The sequence below is a fragment of the Ranitomeya imitator genome, chromosome 6 (assembly GCF_032444005.1).
Source record: "Ranitomeya imitator isolate aRanImi1 chromosome 6, aRanImi1.pri, whole genome shotgun sequence".
Lineage (NCBI taxonomy): Eukaryota > Metazoa > Chordata > Amphibia > Anura > Dendrobatidae > Ranitomeya > Ranitomeya imitator.
Genome location: NC_091287.1, coordinates 248,013,810 through 248,026,056, shown reverse-complemented (window position 1 = coordinate 248,026,056; position 12,247 = coordinate 248,013,810). Strand labels below are relative to the sequence as shown.

The window sequence follows — 12,247 nt, the reverse complement described above, 5'->3', positions numbered from 1 at the left end:
TGAGGCAGAGTCTTTGGGCCCATACTTGATGATATTCTGGAGAAAGCTTCAGATGAAAAAAAGGGCTTTCCAGAGGAGAAACGTAAGAAGTACCAGCCCTTTCGCAGGCCCTATTATAGTCAGAGATCAGACTATAGGGAAAACAGGGGAGGTGGAGCTATCAGAAAAGGGGAGAAAGTAGGAACAAAAATAGAGATTCCGGTCCCTTGACCTCTAGATCAGAGTTTCGAAGGAAATGACGCCACCAGGAAGGGGGTCGGTTGTTGAACTTCCTGGGACATTGGGAGAGGATTACCAGAAGTCCTTGGGTCCTTCAGGTCATATCCCAGGGGTACAGAATAAAGTTCGTCTCTCTTCCTCCAGAAAGATATTTTGTATCAAACGTCCATCTCTCATCAGCCTCCCCTATGTGGTCAGACATACAGGATCTTCTGCGAATGGAGGCAATATCTCCTGTTCCTCCTCAACAGATAGGAAGAGGACATTACTCAGGCCTCTTCTCTATAAAGAAACCTTCGGGGGAATCCCGAACTATAATAAACCTCAAGCCTTTAAACAAATGGCTGCAATACAAGAGGATCAAGATGGAGTCAATACGTTCCACAATTCCCCTGTTAGGAAAAAATGTGGTAATGTGTACTTTAGACTTAAAAAGTGTGTATTATCACATACCAGTCTTTCCAGATCATCAAAAATACCTCAGGTTTGCGGTAGAAATGGAAGGAAGGATGTTTCATTTTCAGTTTCGTTGCCTCCCAATTGGTCTGGCAACAGCGCCCAGGATTTCTACAAAACTTGTCGTAGAAGTAGTGCCTTATCTAAGAAAACGGGACATCACGATAATACCCTATCTAGATGATTTTTTAATAGTGGCAGACTCTGTGGGGCAGCTCAAAATCGACTGTCAGTTGGTGATTTCCACACTGCAAAAACTAGGTTGGGTGATAAACTCGCACCCAAACCAAGGATAAAATTCCTAGGCGTTATTCTGGACTCAAATGTCAGGAAATCTTTTCTTCCAGACAAGAAGCAGTCCGACTTAATAATAAGGATTCGCCAATTTTTGAGGAGTCGAATTTCTATCAAAGATGCAATGAAGATCCTGGGATTGATGACAGCCTGCATCCCGTGTGTCAGCTGGAACCAGTTTCCTTCCCGTCGGTTACAGAGAGCAGTTCTCGCTTCCTGGGACAGAAGACAAAACTCACTGGACAAGGAATTCCACCTATCCCATCTGGTCAAGCAGTACCTACATTGGTGGACGATTCCAAGAAACCTACAAATGGGCGTCCCATGGCTCCAGTCTCCAGCTGTCACGGTGACCACAGATGCAAGCCAACTAGGTTGGGGCGGTCAGGTCCTTGGAAGATACTACCAAGGGCAGTGGAATTCGACAGACAGCAAGAATTCCTCAAATCACAGAGAACTACATGCAGTTTGGAAGGTCATCTGTTCGGCGCAGGCCCTGCTAAGGCACAAACATCTAACGATTATTTCGGACAACACGACGACGGTAGCTTTTCCTCGCCACCAGGGTGGTCCAAGACATCCAAAACTACAACATCTGGCAGATCAAATTTTCAGATGGGCGGAGAAGTCGGTGCTCTCAATTTCTGCAGTGCATCTGGAAGGTTCGAGGAACCAAGTTGCAGATTTCCTGAGCAGAGAAAAACTATCGGCAACGGAGTGGGAACTGAACAGTGAAGTTTTCAACAGAATATGTCAGCGCTGGGGAACACCGACAGTGGACTTATTCGCGACCAGATGAAACGCAAAGTTCGGTACCTTTTATTCGCTGAACCCACAAGAAGGGCCTGCGGGAGTAGACGCTCTCTCTGTCATGGAGCAGGGGTCTGTTATATGCTTTCCCCCCTTTTGCATTAATACCGAGAATCCTCAGGAAAATATGCGAGGACAGACCACTGGTTATTTTGGTGGTTCCTTCCTGGTCCAAAAGAAGCTGGTTCCCTTTGCTGAGGAAGTTGTCGGTAGAGGAACCCTATCTCCGTCCGGAAAGGGAAGATCTACTCTTCCAGGGTCTGATTCTTCATCAGAACCCAGGAAGCCTCCAGTTAGCAGCTAGGATCCTGAACGCCATATCCTGAAAGCAAATGGGCTCTCGGAAGGAGTCATCTCCGTACTTCAAGCAAGTAGGAAGCCGGTCACCTCCGCAATCTATCTAAAGATATGGAAAAAATTCTGCAGTTTTTGTGGAGACACAACAGTCGATGTTGACCACCCTGACATTCCTAAAATTCTTGATTTTTTTGCAGCAGGGATTCAAAAATGTCTTTAACCAAGTACTCTGAGGGTCCAGGTGGCAGCCCTCAGTGTATTTTATGATTCTACCCTAGCTTCCCACCCTTGGATAGCTCGGTTTTCCAGAGTGGTTCAAAGGTTGAGACCCTTAATTAGGAAATCCGTCCCACCTTGGGATCTTAACCTGGTCCTTAACGAGTTGTGTAAAGATCCATTTGATATAGCAAAAGAGATGGACATTGCTAATCTTTCCCTCAAAACAGTCTTCCTAGTGGCCATTACATCGGCTAAAAGACTGGGGGAACTTCAGGCCCTGTCCACCCAGAATCCCTATCTACAGATTTTCGACGATAGGCTGGTTTTAAGACTTGATCCAGGTTTTCTTCCTAAAGTGGTCTCGACTTCAAATATAAATCAGGAAGTAGTGCTTCCATCATTTTGGTATTAAACAATTTTGCCAGTTTCCCAGAAATAAAAAAGAATTTTTTTTCCATAACCTGGATGTCAGGGAAACTGTACTTAAATACTTAGAAGCAACTTGGGCCTGTAGACAGGATAGTAATCTTTGTCCTTTATGGGGGTCCATCAAAATCCACCATTGCGAGATGGATAAGGTCTACCATTAGTCTGGCTTATCAGGCACAGGGTAGGGATCCCCCAGACAATCTTAAAGTTCATTCATCCAGGGCTATGGCAGCTTCATGGGCAGAGAAAGGGGGGGCTTCGGCAGATCAGATCTGCAGAGCTGCATATTGGTCTAGCCTCAGTACCTTTTCAAAACATTACAAGCTAGATGTAGTCTCTTCTCAGCTAGCTTTTGGCAGGAAGGTGCTTCAGGCAGTAGTCCCACCCTAGGACCAAAATCTCCTTTGGCACTTCTACAGGGTGCTGTCAGGTGGTGACCTGGATAATGGTAATTAGACCTACCGGTAATTGTATTTCCAGGAATCCATCCTGACAGCACTGTTAGTTCCCTCCCTATTACAAATACGTTGTATACTTATGTGAAGTAACATTTGTATAAAAATTATGTTCAAAATAAAATTCTCTTTTTGCATCCATCCAGATGTGTTTCTTTGGAAAATCACTGAAGGGTAGAAGGGGGAGGGTCCTTTTAAACTCTCGTGGTTTCCTGTCCCACTATGGATAAGAAGGACGACCTCCAGGGTGCTGTCAGGATGGATTCCTGGAAATACAATTACCGGTAGGTCTATTTACCGTTTTCTTTTACATGCCTGTGCATTTACCCATATAGGATTTTCTTTTCATTTCTGTTATTTATTGCTTAATATACAGGGTTGGCCGTGTAAATGTATACACCTAAAATAAAATGGGAGTGGTTGGTGATATCAACTTCCTGTTTGTGGGACAAAAGCATATGGGAGGGGGAAATCTTTTCAAGCTGGGTGGTGACCATGGCGGTCATTTTGAAGTCGGCCTTTTTGGATCCAACTTTATTTTTTCCACTGGTAAGAGGGTCATGTGAGACATCAAACTTATTGAGAATTTCACAAGAAAAACAATGGTGTGCTTGGTTTTAAGGTAGCTTTATTTTTTAATGAGTTATTTACACGTTTCTCTTTAACAGTCATTGACATGTCGCAGAGGTTAACACGTGAGGAGCGGATAGAAATGGTGTTTGATGCCTGGTGAATGCAGTACCCGGGTCATTGCAGCAGATACAAGACACCCTATGCAAGAAAACTGTCACCAATTCCCATGTTATTTAGGTGTATCCATATAAATGGCCCTCCCCAAAAAAATTTGCCTTATCACTGAACATAATGTTCTGTGTAAACTGAGGGTCCTCTTCCAATTTTTATATTGTGCCCATATGCATCCTATTTTTTTCTGTTCTATCTTGTCAAATGTTTGATACGGTATAACAGATGTATGTTCTTTTTTTCTTTTTTTTTTTTTTGAAGTGGTGGTGGGTCTAGTCTATTGAAGCTTCATTGCTGTTCTTGGGGTATGTGCACATGTTGCTGATTTTCCTGCGGATCTGCAGCGGATTTGACGCTGCCAATCTGCAGCAGGTTTCCATGCGTTGTACAGTACCATGTAAACATATGGAAAACAAAATCCGCAGTGCACGTGCTGCGGAAAAAAAAAGTGCAGAAGCGCAGTGGTGTTTTTTCCGCAGCATGTCAATTCTTTGTGTCGATTCCGCAGCGGTTTACACCTGCTCCTCAGTAGGAATCTGCAGGTGTAAAATCGCATGTGGAATCTGCAGAAAAACCGCGGTAAATCGCAGTGCGGTTTACCTGCTGATTTTGCAAAAACGGTGCGGAAAAATCCACACACCAATCCGCAACGTGTTCACATAGCCTTAAAGTTGGTTGCTTGCACCAACTTTTTTCTTACTCCAGTTTTCTACCTTGCATACACTACATTGATAAATTACCAAAATGTGGAAAATTACAGAATGTTTGTGTTATTTTCACCTCCCCACATTTTCTAATTTCCAGATTGTGTCAGCAGCAGAAACTCTAGCTCTGCATCCAACCAGTAAGATTGCTAAAGAAAACTTAGATGTCTTCTGTGAAGCCTGGGAGTCTCAACTGAGTGATATGTCCATTTTAGTGCGGGAAATTAATGACGTGTTTGAGGGAAGACGAGGTAAAAAAAAATATTGTCTGCCTACTAGAACGTGCAATGACTTAACTGCTTATTTTATTTGTTTTACTGTAATAATTTTTTCCTTGGGACCAATTTCTCCAGTAGCTTGAAGTATAATAAGTAGATGGTATTTTACTTATATTTCATCTTACTAAACTTGTTCTAAGAATTTACCAATTTCTTACAGAGGTAAACATGCAAATGCCAATATGAATAGATGGTCTTTATCATAATTAATTTTACTTTATCTTGTTAAAAAGTTTATCCTCTTTGGACATTGCATAGTTGCTATAAGGGTCAATTTAAAATAAGCAGATCACAAAATTGTCCCCCTGCTGGACCTCCTGCGATCAGCTTTAACCTCTTCGCGCATATGTAAAGCTCTGGTAAAAATTAAGAAACCACTGCAAAATGTTCAGTTTGTCTGATTTTTCTCTTTATAGGTATATTTTTGACTAAAATATAAATTATTTTATTCTGTAAACCTCTGACATGTCTCTCAATTTCCAAGCAATACATTTTGTATTTTTTTCTGAGAAAGAAAAATGGTCAAAATAAAAAAAAACAAAACAACAAACACACAAACTGTGCTTTCAGACCTCAAATAATGCAAAGAAAACAAGTTCATAATCATTTAGAAACAACAATACTAATGTTTTAACTCGGGGAGAGTTCAGAAATCAGTATTTTGTGGAATAACCATGATTTTTAATCACAGCTTTCATACATCTTGGCATGCTTTCCACCAGTCTTTCACACTGCAAAAATGCAAGCAGTTCTTCTTTGTTTGATGGCTTGTGACTATGCATCATCCTCTTGATTACATTCCAGAGGTTTTCAATGGGGTTCAGGTCTGGAGATTGGGGTGCCCATGGCAGGGTGTTGATCTCTTAATTTTTGATAGAGCTGTATGTAACTGTATGTCCTTCCCTGCAATGGCCACATATGGAGAAAGCTCAGGAGGTATGCTACCTCCACATGCAGTAGAAACTGGCAATATTACCTAGTCTGCATCTGTGTCTAATCTATATCTGTGGCGGCTTGAGCTGAGAAGCGGCGGTTAACCATTTAGATGCTGCTGTTAATCTGTAGTAACTGCCATAAGAAGAAAGATAGAGCTGTTTGAAATTACACTCATTACTTGTCTCACAGGAGAAAGCTTGCTCGAAGCTTATCTAGTGGATGTGTTTTTTTTGTTTTTTTTCCCCTGCATGATGCCTTCTGGTTATGATTGATCAACCTCAGGCAGGGGAAAAAGTACACGTCCCCAGAAAAGAATCTCTGCTAATACTCACTTGGACTTATAATAAATTCAAACCTAATATTTACTATCTAATATTTGTGCAAAGTATATGTCAAATTAAAAAATTAAAGCCGTTTTATTCAGCTGTACATCCACTATTCCATGACGGCGACAGTTTAACATGCTAAAACTGGTGAAAGGCCCCCTTCAACACTTTTTACCTCCTAAGCCTGTTTTCGCCTTCCTGACCATGCCAAATTTTATAATTCTGACCAGTGTCACCTTGAGGTAATAGCTGTGGAACATTTCAACGGATCCCACTGATTCTGAGATTTTTTCGGGACATACTATACTTCGTGATTATGGTAAAATTTCTTCGATATGACTTGCTGCTATTTTTGAAAAAAATGGAAATTTGGCTAAAATTTTGAAAATTTAGCTATTTTTAAACTTGGAAATTTTTTTTAATGCCCTTAAATCAGAGAGATATGTCACACAAAATAGTTAATAAATAACATTTCCCACATGTCAACTTTACATCAGCACAATTTTGAAAACATAATTTTTTTATGAAGTTAGAAGGGTTAAAAGTTTACCAGCAATTTCTAATTTTTCCAACAGATTTTACAAACCCATATTTTTAGGGACCACATCACATTTAAAGTGAATTTGAGGGGTGTATATGACAGAAAATACCCAATATTGACACCTTTCTAAATACTGCACCCCTCAAGGTGCACAAAACTCTATTCAAAAAGTTTATTAACCCTTCAGGTGCATCACAGGAATTTTGCAACTTTGAAGGAAAAAATTTACATTTAACCCTTTTTTACAAAATATTTACTTTAGATCCAAAGTTCTTTATTGTCACAAAAGTAACCGAAGAAATGAACCCCAAAACTTGTTGTGCAGTTTCTCCTGAGCACTCTGTATGTGGGGGAAAATTACTGTTTGGATGCACGGCAGGGCTCGAAAGCTTGGAATCGAAAGCGAATGCCATGTCATGTTTGGAGAGCCCCTGATGTGTCTAAAGAGTGGAAACCCTCCACTTTGGAAACTAGACCTCTCAAGGAACTTATCTAGATGTGTGGCGAGCATCTTTTCACAGAAATTTATAACGTTAAGCCGTGAAAACGAAAAATCTTTTTTTTTTAACCACAAAAATGTTTTTAGCCCCATTTTTTTTAAATTTTCACAAGACAATCAACCCCAAAATTTTTTGTGCAATTTCTCCTGAGTACATTGATACCCCATCTGTGGTCAAAAACTACTTTTGAAGCACAGTGCAAAGCTCAGAAGGGAAGAAGCGCCATATTGGAGTTCAGATTTTGCTGGAATGGTTTGAGGGTGCCATGTCACATTGGCAGAACCCCTAAGGTTTAAGAGCAGCAGAATCCCCCCATATGTGACCTCATTTTACAACCTACACCCCTCAATGAATTCAGTGATCATATTGCCACCACATGTGCCTCACAAAATTTTGTATAATTCGGCTTTGAAGAAAGAATAATTACATTTTTAGTTCTAAAATGTTGTTTTAGCTCCAAGTATTTAATTTTTCTAAGGGCTAATGTGAACAAATATGCCTCAGTTTGTTGTAAAAATTTGTCATGAGTGCGCCAATAACCTACACATAATCGGGAAATATTTTCGTGGAACAGTGCAAAGCTCAAAAAGGAAGGAGCGCCATAATACAGTGCAGATTTTACTGTTATGGTTTGCATGTTTATGACCCACTGGGAGAGCTCCTGTGGTACCAGAGCAGCATAACCCCTCATAAGTGACCCCATTTTACAAACTACACCTCTTGATGATTTAATATAGAGATGCAGTGGTCATATTGACACAACTGGTGTGTCACAGAATTTTTATTCCATTGGTAAGTGAAGAAAAATAATTAAATTTTTACCACCAAAATTTTGTTTTAGCCCCAGAAATTACATTTTCAAATGGGTGAAAATGGCACCAAAATTTGTCCCACAACTGAACATGGAAATACCCCATATGTGGCTGTATAGTACTGCTTAGCCAAGACTCGGGAGCTATGGAGTGCAGATTTTCCTAGAATAGTTTGCGAACTCCATCTACAGAGTCCCTAAGTGTTCGAAGAGCAGAATCCCCCCTCAAATGACCCCATTTTGGAAATTGTGCAACTTTGAGATTTATCTACAGGTGTAGTGACAATTTTGACTCCGTGGGTGTTTTCTATAAAGAAGCAGCAGTGGATGTTGCTGAGTGAAAATTGCAAACTGTTGTTGTAGTGACCAGTACGTTGTAGTGACCGGTTAGTTGTAGTGCACAGCTCTTGCTTCTAGAGACATGCACCCGTAAATTGGGGGGCTCTCATCACTACAGAAATGCAAAACAAGTGAACGTTAAATGTGGTTTAGGCACAGAAGTGAGAGGTCATTTGGATTTGGTAGCGCAGAATTTGCTGAATTTCATTTGGAGGGGGCGAGGAGCCATTTCTCTTTTTCCGAGTCTTTTGTGCTACCAGTAATGTGGAAGCCCCATATATTTCCATTGACAGATGCTTGGCCTGAGTGGGGCTTTATCTCCTTCGCCTCATTGGGGGACACAGGACTGTGGGTGTATGCTTCTGCCGCCAGGAGGCTGACACTAAGTAAACTTGAAAAAAAAAAAAAAGTTAGCTCCTCCCCCATCGTATACACCCTGACACTGGCTACCAGATACTCCAGTTTATGCTTAGTGTCTCAAGGAGGCACACCTCTGAGTCCTGTTCCCTTGGATTCCATTTTTCAACGCTTTGAATTGAAGGGGCGACGGATCCTTTTGAGGGTCCGATCTCCCCAAACCATCAACGGGCAAGCACGTGTGATTCCATATCCACGTATCCTTTCCCGCTACGTGGGATTCTTCACCGGACTTGGCCCTGACCACCCTAAGGTATTGAGACCGTGGGCTGTACAGGTGCCCTTAGACGTCCGTGTTTCCCCCCAGGATTTCTACACCCCGGCTCTGCTGCGGTGATAGATGGGGTGGTGGACGGTCCCTCTCCTTATCCTGGTAGATAACGGAGATAGGGTTCCTGCACCGTCTTTCTTTTTGCTTTCCCCTCGGTCTGCTGTCATCTACACTGGGGGGGCTCCTGACAGGGCGCTATAGGTTTTGTATTACCTGACGCTGCTGGCACCTTGCGTCGGCTTGGCGGTGGTCCGTCGCCTGCGCCGTGTCCGGTGGTTGTGCTGCAGCGCTGCGTTGCCGCTGACACCATTGTCCTGCTGTTTGCGGCCGGCGCTGCTATGCGGCCGGTCCTGCGTTGCGGTGCTTCCGGCGCCGCGGCGCTTAAGTGCGGCTGGTGCCGCTCTGTCTTCTCCAGGTGCGGGCCGGGCAGCACAGGGCCCGGGCTTCCGCCCAGCAGACCGCGCCATTTGGCTCCTCCCCTTCCGGCGCATCCACTTCCGGTTCCGCCTTTCCTCTCTGGGGGGAAAAAATTGAGGTCTCGGCTTTAGGCCTACTACAGGCCGTAGCACTGTATGGCAGTCCCGCCCCCTATCGGCCCAGGGGGCTCTGAAGAGGATAAAGACAGCTTCATTTTGCTCCGCAGCGTTCGTCTGGATCCGTCGCTACAATCTTGGGGGCACAGGACTGGGGTAGGTGCTTCTCCCTCCAGCTGGCTGAAGCAGTATTTTTTTGTCCCAGTCTCTGGCCCTGGGTATAGCTTTACGGTTAATTATGTCTAGAAGAGTTAAGTCTCACACGGTTCTATTTACCTGTTGTGTAGGTTGTCGTGCCCCTTTCCCGCACGCCCAGAGTAATCGCCGCTGTGAGGCCTGTGAATCTGACGCGCCCAGGAGCCCCCCCCCCTGCCAGCCCCCCAGTAATCCCTCCGGCTCCTGCCCCTCAAGATTCTGGGGCAGCTCCGCCGGAATGGGTCACGTCTTTGTCGCAATCCACTCACTGAAGCAATCAAATCCCTTCAGACCCCGGCAGTCAGGGCCAGCAGTCCATCTGTCTCGGAGAGGGCTTCTGGGCCTCAGGAGCCTTCGGCCTGCAGGGGCCGCGCTCGCACTAGACAGACGCGTGGAAAGCGTATTCGCACTGCGTCGCCCAGGCCCTCAGGTGCTTCTGCATCCTGGAGCTCTGTATCTCGTTCTCCTTAAAAAAGAAATGTCCAGCTTCACCGAGTCCGTAAAAAAGCGATTTCTTTATTAACAAACTTTAAACATGGAGTATACAGACTTCAGCACAACCATATGGGTAAGAATCTCAACGCGTTTCTGGAGACTAGGCTCCCTTAATCATCAAGGGAGCCTAGTCTCCAGAAACGCGTTGAGATTCTTACCCATATGGTTGTGCTGAAGTCTGTATCCTCCATGTTTAAAGTTTGTTAATAAAGAAATCGCTTTTTTACGGACTCGGTGAAGCTGGACATTTCTTTCTTTTTTTGGATCTTGCACGCCTGGACACAGCGGGTCCGTGCTCCCGAGGTTTGGTTGCTGAATCACGGGTGAGATGGTTTATGTTCCTTCTTACTAAGTATCTCGTTCTCCTTCCCCTGCAGAGAGCGGGGAAGTTGAGACAGACTGAGTCTGAAGGGTCCCTTAATTTTGAGTGTCCTGGATTTCAGGAGTCGGTAGATAGCCTCATTGAGGCTGTCAATCAGTCCCTGGGGATAGAGGACGAGCTCGCCTCACCTTCAGATCATAAGATCTCATTTAAGCGGGCCAAACGGGCCCATAGGGTGTTTGCCTCTCATCCGGAATTTGAGGACCTGATTCGCCGTACCCGGGAGCACCCGGACAAACGTTTTTCAGGGCTGAGGGCTCTGAAAGCTAGGTATCCCTTTGCTACTGAACTTTGTAATAATTGGGCGGAAAATCCTGCTGTGGATCCTCCGGTGTCCCGTTTAGCTTCTAACACATTACTATCTCTCCCTAATGGCTCGGCAATTAAGGATCCTACGGATAGTCTTATTGAGAGCTTGGCTCGCTCTGTTTTCGAGGCTTCAAGTTCGGCGCTTTTCCCTTCTTTCGCGGCAACCTGGGTTGCTAAGGCTATGATGTCTTGGTCAGAGTCTTTATCAAGGGCTCTTCAAGAAGGTGATTTGTCAGCAGAATTGGCGGAAATGTCATCTCAGATAGCACTGGCTGGTAGTTATCTGATTAATTCATCTTTGGACGCTGCAGATTGTGCCTCTGCAGCTGCGGCTAATGCTATTGCTATTAGGAGGGCACTCTGGCTGAGAACTTGGCGGGCTGACTCTACCTCTAAAAAATCGCTTACAACTCTACCATATCAGGGTGGTCACTTGTTCGGTGAAAAACTGGATCAGCTGATTTCGGATTCCACAGGAGGGAAGAGTAAGTTTCTTCCTCAGCAGAGGATTAGACAGCCTTTTCGCCGCCAATTTAAAGCTCGTTTCAGACCATTCCGCAATGCTAGATGGGCTCCAGCATCGAATTCTGCTGCGCAAGGTCGACCCAATCAGTACCGAGACGTTCGGATACCCTATTCGGCCAACCAGGGGGGAAGATTGCGTTCCCAGTCTACCAGATCCAGAGGATCTAGGACTCAAAGGTTTTTGGCCAAGTGACTGGAGGCCTCCTCGGAGTTCCTCCAACAGAGTAGGCGGACGTCTACTTTTGTTTCACCAGGTCTGGCTTCAGGTAGTCCACGACCGGTGGGTGGGGGAGCTCGTATCTTCAGGTTACAAGATAGAGCTGGTCCGTCTACCTCCTCCCCAGTTTTTCTCATCCCGTCTTCCCAAGTCCGAGTCCCTCCGTCAAGACCTGTACAACTCCATAGAGTCCCTTCGTCTCAGCGGAGTAATTTCTCCTGTTCCAAGGGAGGAAAGGTTTCAGGGCTTTTATTCCAATCTTTTTGTAGTCCCCAAAAAAAACGGAGCGGTAAGGCCTATTCTAGATCTAAAATTTTTAAACAGGTTTGTCCGCATTCGTCACTTTCGGATGGAATCGCTCAGGTCTGTCATCGCCTCTCTGGAAAAAGGAGAGTTTTTGGCCTCAGTAGACATTCAGGATGCTTATCTACATATTCCCATCTTTCCGCCTCATCAAAGATTTCTCCGGTTTGCCGTAAACAATCTACACTTCCAGTTCACGGCATTACCCTTCGGGCTGGCCTCCGCTCCCAGGGTGTTCACGA

General features: G+C 44.3%; 1 protein-coding gene across 1 annotated transcript in view; it reads left to right on the top strand.

Annotated features, from left to right (window-relative positions):
• CTNNAL1 (catenin alpha like 1) overlaps window positions 1–12,247 on the top strand; it is a 412,273-nt gene that overhangs the window by 328,205 nt on the left and 71,821 nt on the right. Inside the window, exon 11 of the mRNA XM_069730576.1 lies at window positions 4,728–4,878. Coding sequence (XP_069586677.1) covers window positions 4,728–4,878 — 151 coding nt within the window. The remainder of the gene's footprint in view (window positions 1–4,727; window positions 4,879–12,247) is intronic.